We start from the raw sequence: 24645 nt of genomic DNA on the forward strand, positions 1-24645 counted from the left end.
AACGATGGGTGGCTAAGTTAGCGAGCTATAACTTCGACATCAAGTACGTGCCAGGCCCACAGAATGTTGTCGCTGATGCCTTGAGTCGTGTGCCTTTCGTCAAGCAGAGAGTCAGTCACAGATTACTTGAAGAGCCCTACAAGAATCTCCTCTCCGAAGTCCAGGATGTGTCGAGTGCTTCTGTACAGGACGCCTTCCGGTCGTCCAATGATAGTGGTGACACTCCACGCCAGGCAGAGAGTTACGCTCAAAGTGTCCCATCACCTCTGCATGTCCACGCTCAGTCTATGGAGATGGATGAAGTGTCTGTTGTTCTACAGTCATATGACGATCTGTGGGAGGTCGGAGCAAGAACGCGCGCTGTAGCATTCTTGCACCATTTGCCTCAGTTAGTCCCAGGTGGTCAGGACTCACTTCCTGCTTACAGTGAGAAGGAACTCCGGGATGAACAGCTCAGAGACAGGACTCTCTCTCGAGTCTTGTACTATGTGGAGAGACATCGGAGACCCTCCAGGAGAGAGAGAGATAAGGAATCAGTCACAGTCATGAGGTACCTGAAGCACTGGGAGAAACTTGTTGTGAGATAAGATAGATAGATAGATAGATAAATACTTTATTTATCCCCGTGGGGAAATTCATTTTGCCGCGCCACTCCACTAAAAACCACACATAACAACACAACACAACATAAAGGACAGACAACAACACTGGGCCAGCCATGTACAGTATATAAAAAACAGTGAGATCTGATATAAAAGTGGATTAAAAGGATGGCTATAGTTATTTATATTAAAATACTAAAAAAGTGATGATGGTGATTAAAATAAATAATAAATACAGATTCAGGAGCCTTGACCCCGACTGCTACTTTAGTTGCCATTGAACAGTCTTAGTGCAGCCGGGATAAATGATTTTTTTTATATCGCTCCGTCCGGGAGCGGATCGTAATGAACCGCCCTCTGCGGCGGCTGCTGGTTTGCCCAGCGAGGACATGATGGAGGGGGTGGTTGGGGTTGTCCCTGATGGACAGCAGCTTACTCCTAGTCCTTCTCTCCACCACCGTCCCCAGAGAGTCCAGGCTCCTTCCCACCACTGAACCCGCCTTTTTTACGAGCTTGTCCAGCCGTCCGGTATCCCTCTTGGTGATGTTTCCCCCCCAGCAGACTGCAGCGTAGAAGAGAATGCTGGCCATGACAGACTGGTAAAACATGGCCAGCATCTCTCCACACACTTCAAAAGACCTAAGTCTTCTTAAGAAGTACAGCCTGCTCTGGCCCTTCTTATAAAGTGCCTCTGTGTTGTTGGACCAGTCCAGTTTGTCGTCCAGATGCACCCCCAGGTACTTGTAGGTCTTCACCACCTCGAGCAATGGGATACTCTACAGAGTCTCGAGGGATCAAGTCGTGAAGTCAAAACGCCGCCAGTATGTGGTTCCTGAGTCTAAGAAAGTTGAAGTTCTGAGAGGTGTTCATGACCATGCTGGCCATCAAGGTCAGTTCAGGAGTCTTGGCTTGGCCAGACAGAGGTTCTTCTGGCTCAACCTCGACAGAGACGTAAGAGACTACGTCCGTAACTGCCAGCGGTGTATTGTCAGTAAGACTGTTGAACCTGCTGCGAGGGCGCCTTTGCAGAGTATCACATCAACCAGGCCACTTCAGCTGGTTTGCATTGATTTCTGGTCAGCGGAGGACTCAAGGAACAAGTCAGTTGATGTGTTAGTTGTTACTGACCATTTTACAAGAATGGCCCAGGCATTCCCCTGCAAAGATCAGTCAGCCAAACAGGTGGCGAGAGTTCTATGGGACAAGTTCTTCTGCGTCTTTGGGTTCCCAGAACGTATCCACAGCGACCAGGGAGCTAGCTTCGAGAGTCAACTAGTGAGTGAGCTGCTCAGAGTCTCCGGTGTCAGAAAGTCGCACACAACCCTGTATCACCCGATGGGTAACGGTAGTGTGGAACGTTTCAATAGAACTCTCGGTAACATGATCCGAGCGCTTGAACCAGAGGCAAAAATCAACTGGCCGAGGCGTTTGCAAACTCTGACGTTCATGTACAATAGCACAGCGCATGAGTCAACTGGCTATGCACCTTTCTATCTGATGTTTGGGCGTACTCCTCGTCTCCCTGTCGATATACTCTTCCGGACAGTCCTGAATGATCCAGCTGTGGTCAGCTACGACAAGTATGTGATGTCTCTCACGAAGGATCTGAGAGAAGCTATGGTCATAGCCCAGGAACATGTCATAAAAGAACAGCACCGTCACACAGAGCTCTACAACAGACGAGTAAAAGGGCCCACCATTGACGTCGGAGACCGTGTGCTGTTGGCGAACAAGAGAGAGAGAGGAAAGAGAAAGGTGGCTGATCGTTGGGAGTCTACTGTATACACTGTGGTGGATAGGAACTCTGAGACTCACACATATAGGATACAAGACACTGTCACTGGACGAGAGAAGGTAGTCCACCGTAATCTATTGTTGTTGGTGAACTTTCTGCCGGTGTATGATACGAGTGTGATCTCTGACCCAGTTTCATCCCTGTCTGCTGTTCATACATCAAATGAGCCAAGTGACATGTCCGTGTCGGAAGTGGAACAGGATTCCTTGCCTGGGGAAGTGAGTAGAGGAACCGCGTTCGAGTCGGAGAGAGTGGATTCCTGTCCTGGGAGTGAGGGAGGGGAGGTTGAAGACATGGAGTATGGGGGAAGAGCTGTTCGGGAGAGGGATGTTCCCTTGACTGTTCCAGAGCCCAAGGATCCCAAGGGAAGAACCCTGGAGTGGGTCACCCAGTTACCATTCCCTGACCACTCACGGACAGAGGCTACTAACACTGTAGTGTCTTCAGTCTCGTTTGCCCCTCAGAGGGTTCCCGAGCAGATGGCTGAGGAGCAAATGGTAGATCAGTCCATTAACTCTGATTCTAGATTTGTGGTTAGCGCTGATGATTGTACTGATGTTTCTGGTAACACAAATCAGACAGATGATGCTAGTGACACACAGCGTACTGACACTTTAGCTTCTGTCACACAGTGTGAACATCCTAGTACAGTCACACAGGTCAAGTCCAAGTTTGGTCGCCTTATCAAACCAGTTGACAGATTGATTTATACTATGTCAGGACAAGACATTATCCAAGACACTAAGTCAAACATTCGAGCTGTTTGCAGGTCAGTGTTCCAGGCTTCCCACAGTTAGATAAGCCGAAGCTCAGTTCAGTGCATGTATACACTGTGCACACTGACATCCTATGACATATAGGTTTGTTCGTTATTCTGATTGTTTCATAAGAGGTTGTGGCCTCTTGAAGGCTAGTAATACACAGTGAAAAAAGGGTCTTGTGGGGTGTAGAACGCATCCTACCGCCAGTAGTTGGTTGGAGAGATAGTTTACCTCTCTTTCCACTTCATCCTTATAGGATACTTTTCAAGTTGGCTGTCCTGTCCTTTGGCGGCCCTATGTAATAGTGTAAAAAGTAAAAAGTAGTATTTAAATGTATAGTTGCTGCTCAAGGTTGGCGAAATTCAGGGGAGGTGGGTGTAACAGAGTTGGGAATGTATGTTTAGTTGTGGTGAATGTAGATGAGTTTCGCCGTGCTTTGAGCAGCCCTGGTTGTTGTTGGAGCCCCCCTTTGGAGTTTGGGTGTACTGCAGGTCTGCACGTTCTTTTGTCCTTCTCTTGTTGCCGTACTTGCGGTGGTGCGTCAGAACATGGCCGCCACCTTAATGAGTATGTGCGTGATGTGAAATGCTCCTCGTGTTTTGTTGTTTGTATGGAGAATCTTGTAATGTAGGGTGAAGGTGTTGGTGTAGTACTGTGCTGTTTGTTTTTACATGTATTGTGATGATGTGATGTATTGTGATGATGTGAAACAGAACATTTATTGTATGTTGTTTTGAACGTGCAGATTCACAAGCAGACCAGAGAAGAATTGTGTTCTATATGTCTTCTCTGCAGGTATGTCGCTCCACATGTTGTTTGTAATTGTTATTTGTAATGTTTGAGGGAAGTTTGTGTTCTTTCTGTGAACAAATTGTCCTGATGTGAAATGTACATAGACGGTGGTGGGAGAACATGGCCGCCACCTTAACACTAGAACAGCCGTGAGGTGTTAAACAGCACCAGTGAGTACAAAAAAAATTCTACCTTTGCACTCGATCACATTTCAGGACCCTCCTTTCATGACTTTTCCTAGATATGTGCGTTCTACCACCCAGCATTTTTACATTTTCAAAATCGAGTTAGTATAAAGCGTTTTAGCAGTATTTCTGTGTGTGTCTGTGTATTTGTGGCTGCCATCTTTTTCTCCAAGCCTGCAATTCTCTTTTATATCAGCAGAGGTAGCAAGGGGGCACACACTGTGCTCAAATTCAGGCTTCAGTGCTGAATGAGACACAGTGCATAAGACTGATATTTGTGTTTATATATAGGCTACAATAACAATCAAAATAAGATATGTATATGTGCAGACAGTTATGAAAATGATAAACTGTACAGTATGTCTCCCAATCAATGTTCGTTCAGACAATACAACCAAAGGCGTAAAAATACTGATGTTCTCATAATGTAATTATATATATAGCTAAATTAGACTGTAGACTGCTATGGAGGTATATTGAAACCAATATATAGATTATATATATATAGATTATATATACAACCTGATTGGATTAAATAAGATTCTGTTGTGATTGTGTTGACATTGTTGTGATTGCAAAATAAATCTTGGTTATGTAATGTGTAAAGAACATGATGACACGAATGCCTATTATGATGATATGCAAAAGGGACAATCTGTCTATGAATCTTGGTTCAATCAAGGTTGTACATAGATATACGCAGATTCATATTTGGATAGTTGATTTTGGCACCATTGTATAGTAGCCAATTGCAGAGAGTATACATTATTTTGTTTGTTTACTGCACATTATAAATGAAATGATGTGTATTAATTATTTTTGTTGGTTTGAATCCTCACTGTGTTCATGTGTCTGCTGATGTTAGGGCCGGCGTGAAGTTCACGACAAATAAACAGACTGTGTGAAGCTCATAACTATGATAACACAATATTGCAATATGTATTACTATTCTTTTTTAATAATGATAATCAACTTTCATTCATTAGTAAAGCTCCCGCAGTCTCAATCAATCTCCTCTCCATATATAGCATTTAATCTGTTCCATAGTTCGTTCTCAGCTGACTCAAGCTTCATCAGATTGCTCTAATAATTTCCCCACTTCTCTGCTTATAGGAACTTTATGCATTTTAGAGAAACATGCAGAGCATGTATTTGACAAAGAAACGTGTAGGCTAAGAACTAGTTTCTAAAGTGAGTTACAATCACTTGATGGTTGATACACGGGGGAGGGTAATCTTATTGATCGTTTCCCATTAGCAAACAATAGCTGCCAATTCATGAGCGAGCCAAGCGGGTTTCAAAGCTGCCAAGCGGGTTTCAAAGCTGCCAAGCAGGTTTCAACGCTTACAAGCTTACAGCAGTCGATTGTCTGCTGATGTTACGGGCACGGCCGGCGTGAAGTTCACGACAAATAAACAGACGTTATCACTGTGAAGCTCATAACTATGATAACACAATATTGCAATATTTATTACTATTATTTTTGTATAATAATAATCAACCATCATTCGTTAGTAATGAAAACTCCCGCAGTTCCGATCAATCTCCTCTCCACTTTACACATTACATAACCAAGATCTCTTTTGACATCACAACAATGTCAACACAATCACAACAGAATCTTATTTTATCCAACCAGGTTTTATATTTTGATTATGACATCATGTCTTTCAACATTGTCACACTTTTCATTACACACATTAGCGGATTTATCATTCTGTACTCTTTCTCTCCTTTCTTTCATGTATTTTCTTTTCTTTTTCTCAATTAGTAGTCTACTAATCTCGCTACAGTTTGAGCGAGACTGTAACTGTCATTGTTTGAATGAATGAATGAATGGTCTTTATTTGTCATTGATATAGTACAGGTACCAAACAACGAAATTTGGGAGGGGGGGCTCCCCTGGTGCTAGGAAACTAGGTGCTAGGAACTGGTGCTATAACTGTGTTCATGTTATAATGTTTAGTGAACGAACAATTGTTGGGTGTTTGCCACAAATCGGAATTATCTTGCCGTGAAATGTACATCAAATAACATGATGTCGGCGATCTACTAGAACTGCGGGACGACTGCAATGTAGGCTACCATATATATCTGCCATATCATACCGTTTTATATTGAAAAATATGATGGTAAATAAATACATGTGGGACCGATGTATGATATGGCAGAGGTGTGGTGTGTATCAGTCTGTCTCGTTCCAGCGAGTCAACTCGTGTTGACTCAATAAGACATGCGCTTGATGGGGGGAGGGTTGATGGCTCTCGATCGTTTCCGATCAATGAACAAAGACATCGGGTTCCCCCGCAGTCACAGTGCTACATGAAAATATCTAGCCACACACCACATAGCATACCTCCGCCCTATATGTATTTATCATCATATTTCTCAATATAAAACGGAGGTACGATATATGGCAGATATATGTATGGTATATTATGGCAGTTTCTGGCGCCTGTCCCGTTCTGTTGTTCAAAGAATATAATATAAAACGCATCACTGCACTGCTGTCTGTCCTGTGTTGTTTTGTTTGCATTGCATTTTAGCACAGTGCGCCGATTAGATAGAAGATGTTCTACAGAGGGATGTAACCCCTCCCTCCCCTCCCTTCCCCCACCCCTCCCCTGCTGTTGTGTCTCGATACCTGGTCAACACAGCTTGGGATTCCAAGGAAATTACTTGGAACTATGTGTGAAAGGGACAACATTGCAATATATATTACAGTTATTTTTTAATAATGATAATCAACTTTCATTCGTTAGTAATGAAAACTCCCGCAGTCTCGTTACATACATGCATACGTTATTATATATATAAATAAAGCCTTGAACTGGCCAAGCATAAAGGCTGAAGATGGAAAGTCACTACAGGCCTATGCACTGTATTTGAGAGGATGCAACAATGCCATGCAAGACTTGCACTATCTGGAAGAGCTTGATAGCCCATCAAACCTCAGGCTTATTGTTTCTAAGTTGCCCTACAAGTATAGGGATAAATGGAGGTCTATTGCCTGCAATATACTTGAGATTAGTCATGGCAGGGCTAAATTCAAAGACCTTGTTGGCTTCATTGGAAAAACAAGCCACAATTGTTTTAGATCCTTTGAATTTAGATTACCATCCCCCATGCTTCAACCATTATATCAAGTGAATGGAACTGACTTTAGAAACGAGTTATTCTGGTTTATTTGCGAGGACCACAGGATTTCCACTTACACATGTGTGAGGAAAAGTAACAGCGTTTTGTTACAGAACTGTTCGCAAATGTTCCATTTGTTCATTTGCTTTATTGAGGTGACTCTGCGAAATGACAATAACTAAACAAGTCCTGACAACAAAAATATATGTATAATATTGTATATAATGTTTTTTCTGTATATCACTGTAGACCACAGTCTCACTCACATATACACAACACAACACTGTTGTGTATAATACAGTTTTCTCAGTCGCTTTGGTGCATTTCTCACATCACTATTAACATTTGCACAACAGTTGTCAGTGTCATCAAAATGAAAAGTCCTGACACCATTGTTTATGAACAAGATAGTCAAATGGCTTTGTCATGTTTTCATTATGACAGTTCACTCTGTAAGTGTTTTCCAATGCAAAAAAATTAGATCTTGAAAGTGAAACCGCAGGGTGCGTTCGTAAATTCGCTATGAGAGCGCCGGAGCGCACACCGGGTTCAACGTCATAAAGGGACCAGGTAATTTGATTGGACAAGAGGCATTCCATGGGTGCTAACCAGATTTCCAGGGCGAATTTACGAACGCATGCTAGCGAATTCGACGACGAAAATCGTCAGAGGAGATATACGGGTTATTTTGATAAACTGGACACATTTTGGGAATATATATTGGTACTTTCTCACCTGAAAACATATTAAAACTTCATAAAATGACATGGTAACACTTGTAAAGGCAAAATCACAGCATTTTGTTTTTGAAAAAAAATGGAGGATTCAAAACGCCTTCTGCTTGCCGGTGCGAAATGCATTCTGGGAAAAGGCGTCGGAGCCTGGCAGACGGCCTTGTGTGACATCGCCCTCCAGCGATCTTTGTGCGTCAGTACACTCTTCTCTATGTTAAACTATCATAGTGCTGAATCACACCTCATCGCGATTGAATAAGGTCGCGATCCGCGGCGGTCGTAGTGTTAATGGATTCACAAGCAGACCAGAGAAGAATTGTGTTCTATATGTCTTCTCTGCAGGCCAAATAAAAGAATTGATTGAAAGAAGTTTGGCTGTTTGACCATCGTTACACATGGCGGCCTCGATGTTCCAGACACGTGGCTTCTTCATGCTCTTCTTCGCCTCAGGTTTGAAGAAGAGGTCATGTGACTTGAGGTTGGTTTGGTATAGTGTATGTGGACTTTTATTCAGAAATTAGCTAGCTCCCAAACCTGTCCCAAACTTTTGGGCTGGTAGATTTGCTTCACTCACCAGCCAAAAAACCAACAACAATGACGTTAATCTATTGAGTGGCTGGTAAAATCTGAACGTTCACCAATTTGTCTGACAACACACACGCTCGACGTTATTCGCGTTAACGGTTAGTTTGTGGTCAAGAAAGTAAATGTATCCATACAAAGTAACGTTAATCAATTAAAAACAGTTATTGTAAGTAACCTTACCGTTTAATCCACCGTGTCCCGTTCCCTTGTGCTGTCTTCAACTAAAACCGTCTACCTGTACCCGATCGCGGAGGTGAACTGAACATCTCAGTCAGGCGTGAAATCTAATCAGAGTCGTTTGATTGGTCTGAAATCTAATCAGAGTTGTTTGATTGGTCTGAAATCTAATCAGAGTCGTTTGATTGGTCTGAAATCTAATCAGAGTCGTTTGATTGGTCTGCCACGTCCTCAGCCTCCTCGGTTATTGGTGCAAGTCTGAAACTTGAATTTTTAATAACATCCCAAAAACATTTTCTGAATGTTTGGGCATAGTGTTTTAACAGGGTTTTCAGTAAACATTTTAAGAAGGTTATAAGCAAACGTTTTTAGAATGGTTTTTAGAGCACGTTATCCTAAAACATTCTGGGAACAAACAAAAAACTTCAGCTGAAAATGTTTTGAGAACATAAGGTGTAATGTGTTCTAGCAATATTGTCAACTCACATTTTAAGAAGGTTATTACAGAACATTATCCTAAAACATTCTGGGAACTTCCCACTGAAAACGTTTTCAAGAACATTAGGGCATACTGTTCTAGCAATGCTGTCACTTAACATTTTAAGAAGGTTATCACACAACATTTTAAAAATGTTTTTAGAGAACGTTATCCTAGAACATTCTGGGAACCTGAAGAAAACTTCCCACTGAAAACGTTTTCAAGAACATTAGGGCATAATGTTCTAGCAATGCTGTCACTTAACATTTTAAGAAGGTTATCACACAACATTTTAAAAATGTTTTTAGAGAACGTTATCCTAGAACATTCTGGGAACCTGAAGAAAACTTCCCGCTGAAAACGTTTTCAAGAACATTAGGGCATAATGTTCTAGCAATGTTGTCACTTAACATTTTAAGAAGGTTATCACACAACATTTTAAAAATGTTTTTAGAGAACGTTATCCTAGAACATTCTGGGAACTTGAAGAAAACTTCCCGCTGAAAACGTTTTCAAGAACATTAGGGCATAATGTTCCAGCAATGTTGTCACTTAACATTTTAAGAAGGTTATCACACAACATTTTTAAAATGTTTTTAGAGAACGTTATCCTAGAACATTCTGGGAACTTGAAGAAAACTTCCCGCTGAAAACGTTTTCAAGAACATTAGAGCATAATGTTCCAGCAATGTTGTCACTTAACATTTTAAGAAGGTTATCACACAACATTTTAAAAATGTTTTTAGAGAACGTTATCCTAGAACATTCTGGGAACTTGAAGAAAACTTCCCGCTGAAAACGTTTTCAAGAACATTAGGGCATAATGTTCCAGCAATGTTGTCACTTAACATTTTAAGAAGGTTATCACACAACATTTAAAAAATGTTTTTAGAGAACATTATCCTAGAACATTCTGGGAACTTAAAGAAAACTTCCCGCTGAAAACATTACGAGAACGTTCTAGGTAACATTCTTTGAACATTTTTAGAACCAAAAATTGCTAGCTGGGTTGATTATAATTAGATGCAAGTCAATTGAGAATATAAATTCAAAATAATAAACAGCAATGAAAACATTGTTTCATTAACATTTTTCCTAGATAAGTATGATTTATGACACCCAGGTCTTTATTATAGTGGATTTTGCATTTTCAAAGTTAGGGGCATCATGTGCATAAAAACGCTACTACTCATCATGCTGTTGTTTGCCCCCACCTATTCCCAGGGGTCTGACACTTTGTTACTAAGCATCCTCTGCTCCAGCCTCTCCAAAGGGCAGCCCCCCTAGATCCACCAGAACAAAATATATGCACTTTTGAATGTGTACACAGTACCAATTGTGCATTATTGGGTACAGTACCTTTTTGTGCCCACAGGAGGCGCCCTTTAATATTATGGGCTATTTTGGGGCTTGCAAAGGGTGTCTTGCACCCTGAGTATACCCCCTTGTACGGGTCACCCTTGGGACTAGGAGCACCGTGTCAGGGCAAGTGCTTTTAAAACCCCAATGATGTCCCTACGAAAGGGTCCAAAAAGTGAACATCACACAAGGGTTAAGAAAATCTATTTCAATATGCTATCTATGCGTTTCTTATTACATAATAAATTACATGCTCATTTGTATAGAGCGCAACAGTGTGGATCCGGAAGTACATTTTGCGTTATCGTGTAACATTATCATGTAACATTGTGAGAACATTTGGTAAAAGAACATTCTATAATCTGTTACCTAAACAATGTCCCCAAAACATCCATGGAATGTTGCAGGTAAAACGTTCTTCCTTTGTTTACATATCACATTACAGGAACATTCTAGAAAAAACGTTTTGTGATCTGAGGCATCAATAACATCCTGAAAACATTATCCAAATGTTGCTTTGAAAATGTCCTTCCTTTGTTATCGTGTAACATTGTGGGAACATTTGATAAAAGAACATTCTATAATCTGTTACCTAAACAATGTCCCCAAAACATCCTTGGAATGTTGCAGGTAAAACGTTCTTCCTTTGTTTACATATCACATTACAGGAACATTCTAGAAAAAACGTTTTGTGATCTGAGGCATCAATAACATCCTGAAAACATTATCCAAATGTTGCTTTGAAAATGTCCTTCCTTTGTTATCGTGTAACATTCTGGGAACATTTGATAAAAGAACATTCTATAATCTGTTACCTAAACAATGTCCCCAAAACATCCTCAGAATGTTGCACCTAAAACGTTCTTACTTTGTTAACATTTAACGTTATAGGAACATTATTTGAAATGGTAAACATCCTTAAAATGCTCTTTGAACATTAGATGAAAACGTTTTCTTTAAAACATTAGCAGAACTTGTAGGGAATGTTAGCCAATGTTGTGGGAACATTCCCTGCTAGCTGGGATGGTACGTCTGACAGTTCTTCTGTAGGTGACCACTGAGCATGTTGATGAACTGCTGCTTGTTTTTTGCCATCAAAAGCAAATGGTCTAATCCTCTACATGGCTATTTATTTTTTGCAATCTAATCAATAATCTTACATTTTACTTTTAATTTCTTAATAGTGTTATTACATGTTATTACATTTGTTTATGAACTTCAATTATGAAATATAAGATCAACTGGGCTCCTAAAAAAGTGCTTTGTATATGATTGTATGATGTGATATGTCATAATGGTCTCATTTATTTATCATTTTTCATTTCACAACAAAAACATAAACATTGGTGGCCTGGGGTGGTCCAGTGGTCTAGCACCGCAGTCTACAGTGCACACATATGCCCATGTCGGCATGGGTTTGAATCCGGCCCATACCCTGCTGACATGCCCTCTCTCCCTTCTTCTCCTTACTTTCCTGTCTGTCTTCACTATATCTGTCCAATAAAATGAAAAATAAGTGGGACTGCCCCACTCAGAAAAACTAACAAAAATCATAAACATTGGTGTAACAGGTCCTTCCTTTGGAAACAATGAGGTCATAAACTGTTTGAGTGTTTATCACAGCCAGACAGTTTTATTTGTCATTATAGATAAGTTGAGATGTTACTATAATGGCCCTTAAGACAAAGGATGTGTTTACAAGGTGTCATCAACCCCCCATGTCAGTAGAACAGGCCCATTACATACCCATGCATGTGTGTGTGTAAGTAAAATATACTACATTTACAACTAGACCTAAGTAAGCTGGGCGACCTATGGTGTCACCTATTTTGATATCATAGCCCCTCTAATGTTCTCTATGGTTAAAACTATCATTTTAATATACTACATTTCAAATTTGCAAAAATAACAAATTTCGTTGTTTGGTACCTGTACTGTAGCAATGACAATAAAGTCCATTCATTTAATCTCATGGATGGGCATTCATTGCAACCACAGCTCCGTTTATTCATTTGAGAGTGGTTACATTTCTCCAGCCCCATCCGTCAGCTGTTTACCAAAAATAGTAGTGGGGAACCCGCTCTGTTGTTGTTAGAATTACAGATTTAACCTTTAATCAGAAAAATATACTCTTATCTAAACACATTCTCAAAGCCTGATTTTCTGTAACACAACATAATAATCGAAAAAAGGCGTACCTTAAAAAAACTTTTATTGTTAAAGATAATATGAAAATGCTTACATTTAATTTAATATTTCATCAGGAGGTCATACTGTACATAAGAGTGAAATAAGAGTAATTTTGTTCAGTCTGCCTTGGGCTCAGTCATCAAAGCTGTATTGCTCCCAGCCTCAACACTCTGAGGTGGTGGTGAGGTGATGGCTGGCATGAAAGTGATGGGCACCACTCTTTCGTTGCCCTCAGCCACATCGTCCTTAGGTGCCTGGATCTGAAGCTGTCCATTGGCCAGGGAGCAGGTGACTGCCTCAGGATTCACTCCTTCAGGCAGATCAAATTCCTGTCTGAACTCCTCACATCTGTAAGAGAATGAGCCTTTCCCATCATCCTGCTTCTTCTCTGTTTTCCCACTGACTCTCAGCTTCCTGCCCACCTGCTTGACAGACAGCTCCTCTGGGGAGAAGTCTTTAGTGTCCAGTGTCAGGGCAAAGCGGTTGTTCTCTTTCCCCATCTGGAAAGGGATGGGCTTGAAGCCCGACAACGACGTGCCCTGATCGATCTCGTTGAAGATCTTTTGGTGGAGCCGATCCATGAATTCCATGTTTTGCCTCATCTCCTGCATGTGTCTCATCATCTCTTGCTCCATCTGGAAGAAGAGCGGCCTAGTCTCAGGCCAGAGACTGCGCACAGGCCAGTGGAAGTCCATAAAGGGGCTGACGGAAGCCTGCTGAAATCCACTGGGCATTAGCATCTTCAAAATGAACCTTCAAAACAAACACTGTGGTTTCTGCTGATCTCTTGTCTCTGTCTCTATCTCTGTCGTTTAACTTCTGGCTGAGCAGAGACAGTTCACAGCTTTTATAGTCTCACACGGAAAGTTCCAGTGGCATTCCTCTGACGGCCACATCTGAGTGTTATGACAACGCTATATCGCTCATACTCCAAAACGGTCCGCAGGGTATTAGCCTACAGCCTGACTGCCAAATGCCAGTGTGGATATCTTTGTTCTATTTACAGTGACCACAGCAGCAGGTCACCACGGCCACATCACGGCCTATACAGAGGAGTACACAGTGAGAAAGGAATCTGCGACAGCTGCCATCATGTAGTCATATTCTGTTTAAGATTAACTTTTTCCTTATGACAGCAAAACCAAGATATTCTGGATGTTACTGAGTGTAGGAAAATTACCTTTACAGTACTACCTATTCTGCATGAAGGTCCAGTCTTAAATGCAAAATGAACAATACATTGTTTACTTCGTGGCCCATTTCCGAAATCTATCTATTTTGCTCAAATGTGAATGTTTATATTTAGTTTGTGTCAGTATTACAACTTCCATTGACTCTCTTCCTGGATATGACACTGGTGTCAGTATTCCAACTTCCCTTCAACCCCCATCTTGGATATGACACTGAAACTGACACCACTGACAACATTGTTTCCTTGTCTATATATAAGTTCATGGGATGTTGAGGCCAGCAAATAACCAAAAGCTTGCTCACACATTATTGTACCAATGTACCACGATGAGTCAAAAATATATCATTGACAAATAACAACCTGTTGTTGGTATTATTTTTTAGAACATTTCGCCTCTATAGCAGAACATCCACAAATCTGTATTCATTCTGTAAATTGCTATTTTTTATGAATAAGAGTATATTTTTTCTGGTAAAATTGTCTACCTTAAAGTGTTTGATAAACTATTCTTGAATAACAATAGGAGTTACAGAGTAAAAAACGTTCCGGTCATTGTCATCACTCAAGTCATCCCCGACATCAGGTTGCTCTAGAACCAGCTGGATGCATTATAGATATAAAATCTGAAGAATTCTCATAAACAAAATGCTTATAAGTGTGACTTATTGTAGTTATGGAGGAAGGTGTCCTCTTACTTTAATCATAAAGACTAATAACATGATTTCTGTCATTTTTGTCTGTAATCAAGTTCAATAGGAGACCCTTGTTTTCTTGAATCAGAAATCCTTTGGTTTGTTACATTTCCTTCTGAAGATATTTCAATTGCGTTTCTTTATTTCCTGTCTCTCCTATGGGAGGGTTTTAAAATGACCATAACATGTACTTCAATAAATGAAGACAATCTTTACAGTTAATCCTTGAATAAATTGTATGATCTAATATGAGAAAAAAATCGAAAGCAAAACACATGTTTCAGAGCCATCTTCTTGAACTTATCTAATAAACACATTGGAACTAGAAAATAACTAAGTCTTATTATGACTGATTTTACCTTTTGAAGAGATTAAGAATTAGTAGGGAGAGAGGTATCGGGCAATTTATTTCGGATGGAAAATCATAGAATTCAAATGTGTAAACGTTGAAGTTATCAATGGATAACAATTTTCCCAATATGATATTAAAGTAGATATTTTATTGATTGGAATACATGTCAGAGTTAATTATTTCAGAAATTATTTAAACAAAAACACATAATTACAGTACAAATACTTGTATCAAAAATACATCTTGTTCAGCACAATTAACAAAGACGCTTTTGTTCAGTCCTCATGTTCAGTAGTGTTGTGTTGGTTTTGCGTATCTGCAGTGCTGCCCTCTGTCTGTGAGCTGAGGCACTGCTGTGTCTTCACATCCAGGCCACAGTTGATGGGCACCACTCTCTCAACCGCCTCAGCGGATGGATTTGTTGGTGCCTTGATGTGGAGCTTCCCGCCATGAGCCAGGGAGCAGGTGACTGTCTCAGGATTCACCCCTTCAGGCAGATCAAACTCCTGTCTGAACTCCTGGCATCTGTAAGAGTATGAGCCTTTCCCATTGTCCTGCTTCTTCTCTGTTTTCCCACTGACTCTCAGCTTCCTGCCCACCTGCTTGACTGACAGCTCCTCTGGGGAGAAGTCTTTAGTGTCCAGTGTCAGGGCAAAGTGCTTTCCCTCTTTGTCCAGCTTGTAGGAGATGGGTTGTATGGCCACAGAGGCTGGGACATGATCCATCTCCTTGAAGATGGTGTGTTGAAGTTTCTCCATCAGCTCCAGACTGCTCTGTATCTCCAACATGTTTCTCTGCAGCTGATTCCTCTGGCAGAGAAGAGGTTGGACCTCTGGCCAGAGACTGCGCACAGGCCAGTAGAAGTCCATGAGTGGACTGAGGGAAGACTGGAATCCACGAGAGCACAGCATCTTCGGTGAGTGTTGAGTATTGAGTCCTCTTGTTCTGAGATGACACAGTGTGTGCAGTGTTAGTTGTGTTGGTTTCTGCTTCAGCATTGGAGACTCACAGCTTTTATATTCTGCCTCTAGGAGTTACAGAGTCTTCTGGATCTTTCCAGTCATTGCCACAGTTGTCCACTGGGTGTCACCCTGCAGGGAAGTGATGACATCACTCCAGTCATCTTCTAAATCAGGTAGCTCAGGAACCAGCTGGATGCTTTGCACATTCCTCAGTGACGGCGCTGTGCTTAAAGATGCTTACTCTATGTTTACATAACCAATTAAATATAGCAAAATAAGAGCATCAGTTTTACATGTCTTTTTTGGCGTTTTAAAAAATATATGACTGATTTTACTTCTTGAAGACATTAAGAATTAGTAGGGAGGGAGGCATCGGGCAATTTATTTCGGATAGAAAATCATGGAATTCAAATGTGTAAAAAAGTTAATGGATAACAATTTCCCCAATGGTATTAAGCATATCTCAGACAAGAGGCCTATCTATTACAGAGAAATTGTTTTCTTGCAACTTTTGGCATTACTCATCAAAGATGGCATTTTCAATGTGAGCCAGTGTTTGTGTGCGCAATCACAAATATTTGTGGTATTCTTGACCTGAGAAAGAAGCACTGACATACTTCAGAGAATAGAATGCACATAACATGATCAGAGAAATGTTAGTACTGTTATTTTCACGATCTATGACATCCTCCAGATCGTCGTCATCCTCTTCATAGTCATCTTCATCATCATCATCATCCTCCTTCTCTTTTCTTCTCTGTCCGATATATAAAATATATACCTATTCGTACATCTTATTTTTGTTCCTGAACATCCATACTTATTTTTGAACACCATATATCATTATGATTATGTAACTTTCCTGTAAGATGACTCATAATGACTTGTAACCCTATTCTCACTTTTGCCCATCTGTAGTAATCATACATTGGTACCCAAGAGCATAGACGGATTATGAAAAAATGGGCCCCTGGGCCTGGACGTGTAGAAAGGCCCCCCCCCCAGCGCACACACACAACATTTTACCGTGCACATAAACATAATACCAACAGCATATACCTAAGACATAGCCAACATTCACCTGCATCTCAACAGGATTTACGCAGGAATACTCAAAACCAACAGCACCATAACTAGAAATTGAAGCCGACAGGCTTCCGGTTAACCGGGATTCAAAATGACATTGTTGAGTCGCCAATTTCAAATAATGAAGCCTTATTATACTATTACAATACATTAACACAACTAGACTACTTCATAGTTTCATAAATATAAGTGAATATGAAAACCGTATACCATCCATTAATACACAGCTTAATGCACATACACAGGTAGCCTACCTGCAAAGACATATTACCGAACGGGCCCACTGTGTATGCCCACTGTGACTGCTACAGTCTGTAGGATACAATACAAATTGTTTTTGGTAGCGGATATGCCTGAAGAAGGTCTATGAAGGACTGAAATCTTGCGCAATAACATCGGATGAATATGGAAGGAGATTAACTAAGTGACCATTGGAGATAAATCACGGAACCTGTCAACATATTACTACTTCTGGACCCGCAGCCAAAGCCAATCACAGAAGCCACAAAAGAGCTTCTAATGCTATGATAAGATCTTGTTTTGGTGGGGTCCAATACTATATTCTTTCGTAGGGCCCAAAATTCTACCGGCGTCCCTGCGACAAGAAATGCAAAGGATCCCTTGAGCTCTTTGGGCCCCTGGGCCTGGGCACACACACACACATGATGCCCCCATGAGAACCACCAGGGTTAAAGCCCGATCGGAACCATGGATGAATTCGGACATTCTAAATGCTATGAAAGTCAGAGACCTAAAATGCTCTGAAGTTCAAAAATGCAAATCAAAATTAGTGAAACACTTAAACGAAGATCACAAAACCCACTTTGAGAAAATTAAAAAACAATGCAACAAACTATGCAATCAGGTAATTACCATGACCAAATCTGCTAAGAAAGAATACCTCGATAACAAAATCGAAGAAAACTTAAACAAGGTCTACAAACATCAGCATAAAATCTGGAGATTCTCTCCTTACAGACAAGCTGGATGTGGCTAAGTGCTTAAACACTTTCTTTACAACCATAGCCACTAAATTAGTTAACAATCTACCACCCCACTCAGGGCGTTATGGTGTAGAGCACATCCGTGCGTTCTACAATAAACTGGGTGTACGCAAAGATGATTTTAAACTCTCCATGGTGTCAAACGATGAGGTGTTTAAAAAGATGGGCGCTCTACACTCAGAAAAGGCCACGGGCCATGACAATATTCCAGCCAGATTTCTAAAAGACTCAGCTGCCTCCATTACCCCAATCATCACCCACATAATAAACCTCTCCATCAAACAGGGACACGTCCCCCTTGACTTTAAAATAGCAAGGGTAACCCCACTGTATAAAAAAGGAAGCAAATTAGACCCAGGCAACTACCGACCTGTTTCTATTCTTAATTCCATCTCGAAACTTATGGAAAAAATAGTTTATGAACAGGTTGATAGGTACCTTACCGAAAAAAATCTGATGTATGAATTTCAATCAGGATTCAGAACATCCCATTCCACTGACACATGCCTTCTCTATTTGAACGACCACATCAACCATGAGGTGGACTCGGGCAAGTACTGTGGCATGGTCATGCTGGACCTCCAGAAGGCCTTCGACACAGTAGATCACCACATATTGTTAGATAAACTGAAAGCAATTGGGTTCGATAGAACATCGGTGAGCTGGATGCAATCCTACTTAGAGGGGAGGGAACAGGTGGTTAGTGTGAACGGAACACTGTCCCCCCCCCTCCCAGTGACCTGCGGCGTTCCACAAGGAAGCATATTGGGACCTTTACTGTTCCTAATATATGTGAATGACATGTCATCAGCATGTGATTGCAATTTGTTCCTGTTCGCGGATGACTCGGCTCTGCTGGTCTCTGACAGGGACATATTGCAGGTGGAAAAAGCGCTAAGCACTGAACTGAGTAGAATCTGCATCTGGCTAGCTGACAATAAACTATCAATACACCTAGGTAAAACTGAAACCATCCTATACGGATCCCCATCTAAACTCAGAAAGGCTGAACATTTTAAAATAAAAGTGGGTAACATTAATATCACAAGAAAAGAGGATATTACATACCTGGGCTCCATCTTAGAGGCAAATCTTTCCGGAGATAAAATGGCAGCAAAAGTAATCAAAAAAGTGAACCATAGAACTAGATTCTTGTACAGGATATCCTCACTTGTCAGTAAAAACACACTGAGGACCCTATCAGGAGCCCTCATTCAATGTCACTTCGACTATGCCGTAACATCATGGTACTATAGAACCACAAAGGCCCATAAAACAAGACTCCAGACAGCCCAAAATAAACTGGTTAGGCTTCTGCTAGGCCTCAACCCTAGGACACATCTAACCGCTGCTCATTTTTTGAGCCTTGATTGGCTACGAGTAGTTGACAGAGTGCAGCAGCTTGCACTGGGCCTGGTCTTCAAGATACGCTACACCACAAAGACACCCAAGTACCTGTCAACATACTTCCAAAAAGTGAACAACGTCCACACATACAACACCAGAGGAAGCTCCACGAACCACGTTCAACCGCGTTGCACCACAAACAAGGGGTTAAACTCGTTTGCAAACTATGCAGTAAAAATGTGGAACGCCCTTCCTATAATCTTAAAGGAGTGCAAAACACTGCCCACCTTCAAAACCACTCTCAAAAAACATTTACAGGAGGCTGCAATCCGTAACTGGACCCTCTAAATCAAAAATCTGATTAAAAGACCCGAACTACCCACTGTACATACTTCGTGTTTTGTCCCCCGCCCCCACCTGTGGTGTATGTCCCCACCTGTCCTACCCGCTGTACATACCTGATGTTTTGTTGTATTGTTCTTCCCATGATGGATGTATTTTTATCTTGTAGATAGTAATAGTTATTTGTCTGTATTATCTTGTAGATAGTACTAGTTTTTTTTGTCTGTCTTACATGTAACGATGAATTGAGAATCAAGGACCCCAATTGAAATAAGCCAGTGGCTTTCTTGGGTTTTTATCCTTTTAGTTGACCTTGTATGTAATATGTACTTTCATGTACCTACTTCTGCAAATCTTCTAATAAAGTTTTCAATCAAATCAATCAATCAAACACACACACACACACACACACACACACACACACACACACACAAGATCAAGTAGTAAAATAAAAAGAAACAAAAAAAGAAATAAAAGAAAGTATTGGGGTTACTAACTCTAAGTCTCTTTGTAGGGTACAGGTCGACTCTGTATTCTGCAAGTATATCTAGATTTATGATATACAATATATATGAACATGATAACATAGGATAACGTTACAACCGGTTTCATTTTCAAGTTTTTGTGCAGCGGATGCCGGCAAAGATATGAGCAAGTGCGTCTAGAGTGCAGGGTTGCCAGATGGGGCGGGTTACCGCCGAATTGTCTACTGGATTTAGCGGTTATAGACTGGTTAGGCTGTAAATTGTCAATCCCATCTGGCAACCCTGCTAGAGCAACGTAAAAGTCGCATTAAATGCGACTTGACAGTTCAGACGGGGGCGCGTTTCTAAATATCAGATATGTATCCGTTATAATACCACCTCTGAACTCGACCCAGGTCGGATTTTAGAAAGTCCGATTTCATGTGACTTGCGCTGTTCACACGGTCATTCATAAATCAGACCTGAGTCGCATGTCGGCAAAAAAAAATCGGATTTGGGTCACATTTCACTGCCCAATTCCCCATTTGCCATGAAAAGCAGAAAAGACACATTTTGACAGTTGATGAACTTCCATGTTAGCCATTATAAGCAGATATCTTTGGACATAATCGTATGATACAGTTCCTTGTTTGCCTATTTACATCATATACAGTGGGGGAAATAAGTATTGAGCACATCAACATTTTGTCCAGTAAATGTATTTCCAATGAGCCTATTCAAGTGAAATTTGCACCAGACGTTGGTATTAACTTAAACAATCCAGAAAAACAATCTAAGAATTAAAGTCCATATGTAAATAAAGTTATGTGGAATAAAGTGGAATGAAACAAGAAAAAAGTATTAGGTAAAATATGTAAATAGCTTTTAAGGGAGGATGCAAAATGAATTATAGCCAAATTTTAATAACTATAATATTGTGGTGACTAGACACCCACTGAGTGATCAGGGCGAATTCACTACATTACCCAGGTGCCTTAGCAGGGTGATGAGGTGTATTTAAGGCGACCAGGAAGTGTGAATGAGGAAGTGAATGCAGAGTGTGCAATAAACACAGCTCTTGTTTACACATTAACCATGTGCTCCTAGTCCTTCTTCATATCCCTCAAACCAACAACTACATTGGTGACCCTGACAAGTGAGTTTTTTGGACGTTTTTCTGAAACTTTTTTGAACATGGCTAATGCAGTTGCTCTCAAATTGCCTGAGTTTTGGGAGCAAAATGTTAGTGCTTGGTTTGTGCAAGCTGAAGCTCAGTTTGCCATCAGGGATATAACTGCAAAAGACACAAAGTATTACTATGTGGTGGCATCTCTGAAGGGTTCAACTGCCGCACGGGTGATAAACCTGATAGAAAACCCACCAGCCAGGGACAAATATACCACTCTTAAAGGGCACCTGAAAGGAATTTTTGGATTGTCAGAACCAGAAAGAGCCCGGCAGCTCCTATCTCTCCCTGGGCTTGGAGACTCAAAGCCCTCTGAGTTAATGGACCATATGCTGGCTCTGCTTGGCAATCATCAACCATGTTTCCTTTTTAAAGAGCTTTTTTTGCAGCAACTCCCAGACCAGATTCGTTTGCCTTTAGCCAGTTCTGTAAAGGCAAACCTTCGTGAATTGGCTAAAGAAGCTGATGTTTTTTTTTCAGCTGGGAGAAAGACTGTTTCAGTCAAGCCCCTTACCAACACCAGCACTGCCTGGGAGGAATGCATGCATCAACCGCACACACACTCTGTCTCCGCCAGCGCTGTGGCCCGCCGTGAGAAGTCAAGTCTCTGCTTCTATCACGGCAAGTTCGGCAACAAAGCAAAGAAGTGCCTGCCACCTTGTAGCTGGTCGGGAAACGCGTTGGCCGCCACTCGTTAGCAGCCCTGAGTGTCGGCCCTTCCAGCGGATTGCTGTTCATTACTGACTCTATATCTGGCCGCAGATTTCTTTGTGACACTGGAGCTCAGGTCAGCATTCTGCCGGCGTCAGCCTTGGATATCCGAGCAGCCAAACTGGGCCCCAACCTTGAAGCAGCTAATGGCACCCCCATCCCCACGTTTGGCACACGCCCCTTAACACTGTGCTTTGCTGGACAACGTTTCTCTTGGGACTTTGTGTTGGCGAAGGTGTCCACCCCGCTCCTGGGTGCTGATTTTCTTTGTGCTAATGGGCTGCTGGTGGATGTGGGTAACCGTCAGCTTGTCAACGCTGAGACCTTCTGCTCACTGGCTTGTGAGCACACCACCGCTACATCGACAAGACTGGCCGCTCTCCTTTCACCGGCTGATGATGTCGCCCAACTCCTGCTGGAGTTTTCAGACATCACAACGCCAAAGTTTTTGGCTGGCTCCATAAAACACAATGTGACACACTTCATACCTACCAGTGGTCCGCCTGTGCATGCTCGAGCCCGCCGGCTGGACCCACAAAAGTTGGCGATAGCAAAGGAGGAGTTCAGCTCCATGGAGAGACTGGGCATCATTCGTAGGTCTGACAGTCCCTGGGCCTCGCCTTTGCACCTGGTTCCCAAGGCCAATGGAGGCTGGCGCCCGTGTGGTGATTACCGGCGGCTTAATGATGCCACTACGCCTGACCGGTATCCAGTTCCCTACATTCAGGATTTCTCAGCCCACCTGGCAGGAGCAGTTATTTTTTCAAAGGTGGATCTCATTCGAGGATATCACCAAGTGCCAGTCCATCCTCAAGACATCACCAAAACGGCAGTCATCACACCGTTTGGCCTCTTTGAATATTTACGAATGCCTTTCGGCCTGAAGAATGCCGCCCAAACCTTTCAGCGGTTGATGGACTCAGTGTTGCGTGATCTGCCTTTTCTTTTTGTTTACCTTGATGATATCCTGGTGGCCAGTACATCCAAGGCAGAACACATGTCACACCTCCGCCTCCTTTTTGCTCAATTGCAGCAGCACGGCTTGATTGTCAATCCAGCAAAATGCCAGTTTGGGGTGCCCTCCATTGATTTTCTCGGCCATCACATCACTTCTGCCGGTGCAACCCCACTGCCCTTAAAGGTGAAGGCGGTGCTGCAGTTCCCACGCCCCACAACAGTGAAGGCCCTACAGGAGTTCCTGGGTATGGTGAATTTTTATCATCGCTTTATTCCACAAGCAGCCTGCCTCATGCGACCCCTGTATGGGGCCCTCAAGGGCAAGCCTCCCAAGCACATTGTTGACTGGTCCAGTGAAATGTCAGGATCATTCTCTGCCACCAAGGAAGCTCTTGCAAATGCAACCATGCTAGCACATCCAGTGCCAGATGCCCCCATTGCCTTGACATCTGATGCCTCAGACCGCGCAGTTGGTGCTGTTTTAGAGCAGCAGATTGACGGGGTTTGGCAGCCTCTCGCTTTTTTTAGCCGGCAGCTCCGTGCTAGTGAGCAGAAATACAGCACGTTCGACCGTGAGCTACTAGCCCTTTACCTGGCAGTCAGACATTTCCGTTTCCTCCTAGAGGCTCGACCATTCACTGCTTTTGTAGACCACAAGCCTTTAACTTTTGTCATGTCTAAACTGTCGGAGCCATGGTCAGCCAGGCAACAGCGTCATCTCTCCTACGTTTCTGAATTTACTACAGACATACAACATGTAGCAGGAAAGCAGAACGTCGTGGCTGACTGCCTTTCTCGCACCTTCACAAGCACCGTCCACCTCGGCATCGATTATGCCCGCATGGCTGTGGACCAAGATGCAGACCCTGACATTCAGGCCTTTCGGACGGCGACTACAGGGCTTCGGTTGGTGGATGTCCCTTTTGACGATAAGGGTACGACACTGCTATGCGATGTCTCTACTGGCCAGCCCCGTCCTCTGGCACCCAAGATGTGGAGACGGAAGGTTTTCGATGTCATACATGGCTTGTCACACCCAGGCCGGAAGCCATCACAGCGTCTGGTGACAGAAAAATTTGTCTGGCATGGCATGAAGAAGGACATTCGCGACTGGGTCAAAACATGCATCGCATGCCAGCTCACAAAAGTCCATCGACATGTGAAGGCACCATTGGAGCAGTTCACAGTCCCAGAAAGGCACTTTGACCACATCAACGTGGATTTAGTTGGACCTCTTCCTCCTTCTGGAGGGTTCACCCATCTCTTGTCAATGGTGGACAGAACGACACGGTGGCCAGAGGTGGTTCCACTGTCGGGAACAACGACAGCTGAGGTGGCCCGCGGATTCATTGGTACTTGGATCGCCCGGTTCGGGGTTCCCTCTGACCTCTCCTCAGACCGGGGACCACAATTCACCTCACAATTGTGGACCTCTATCACCCAACAGTTGGGTATTTCACTCCATCGGACTGCAGCATATCATCCCCAGGCCAATGGCCTGTGTGAGCGATTTCACCGTTCCATGAAAGCAGCCCTGAAAGTGGACCTCCAGGG

The 24645-nt window shown here is 42.3% G+C and overlaps 2 protein-coding genes across 2 annotated transcripts; both read right to left on the reverse strand.

Annotated features, from left to right (window-relative positions):
• Nucleotides 1-12912: 12912 nt before the first annotated feature.
• LOC308156187 (heat shock protein beta-11-like) lies at nt 12913-13536 on the reverse strand (the record flags this gene model as incomplete). Its single annotated transcript, XM_080529542.1, has 1 exon — nt 12913-13536. The coding sequence occupies one exon, from the start codon at nt 13534-13536 to the stop codon at nt 12913-12915; it is 624 nt and encodes a 207-aa protein (XP_080385668.1).
• A 1771-nt stretch (nt 13537-15307) lies between these two features.
• On the reverse strand, nt 15308-15943 carry LOC308155383 (heat shock protein 30-like; the record flags this gene model as incomplete). Its single annotated transcript, XM_080528700.1, has 1 exon — nt 15308-15943. One exon carries the CDS (start codon nt 15941-15943, stop codon nt 15308-15310), a length of 636 nt encoding a protein of 211 aa, XP_080384826.1.
• Nucleotides 15944-24645: the final 8702 nt, after the last annotated feature.

Source organism: Nansenia antarctica (genome assembly GCF_963989245.1).
Source record: "Nansenia antarctica genome assembly, chromosome: 4".
In the NCBI taxonomy this organism is placed as follows: Eukaryota; Metazoa; Chordata; class Actinopteri; order Argentiniformes; family Microstomatidae; genus Nansenia; species Nansenia antarctica.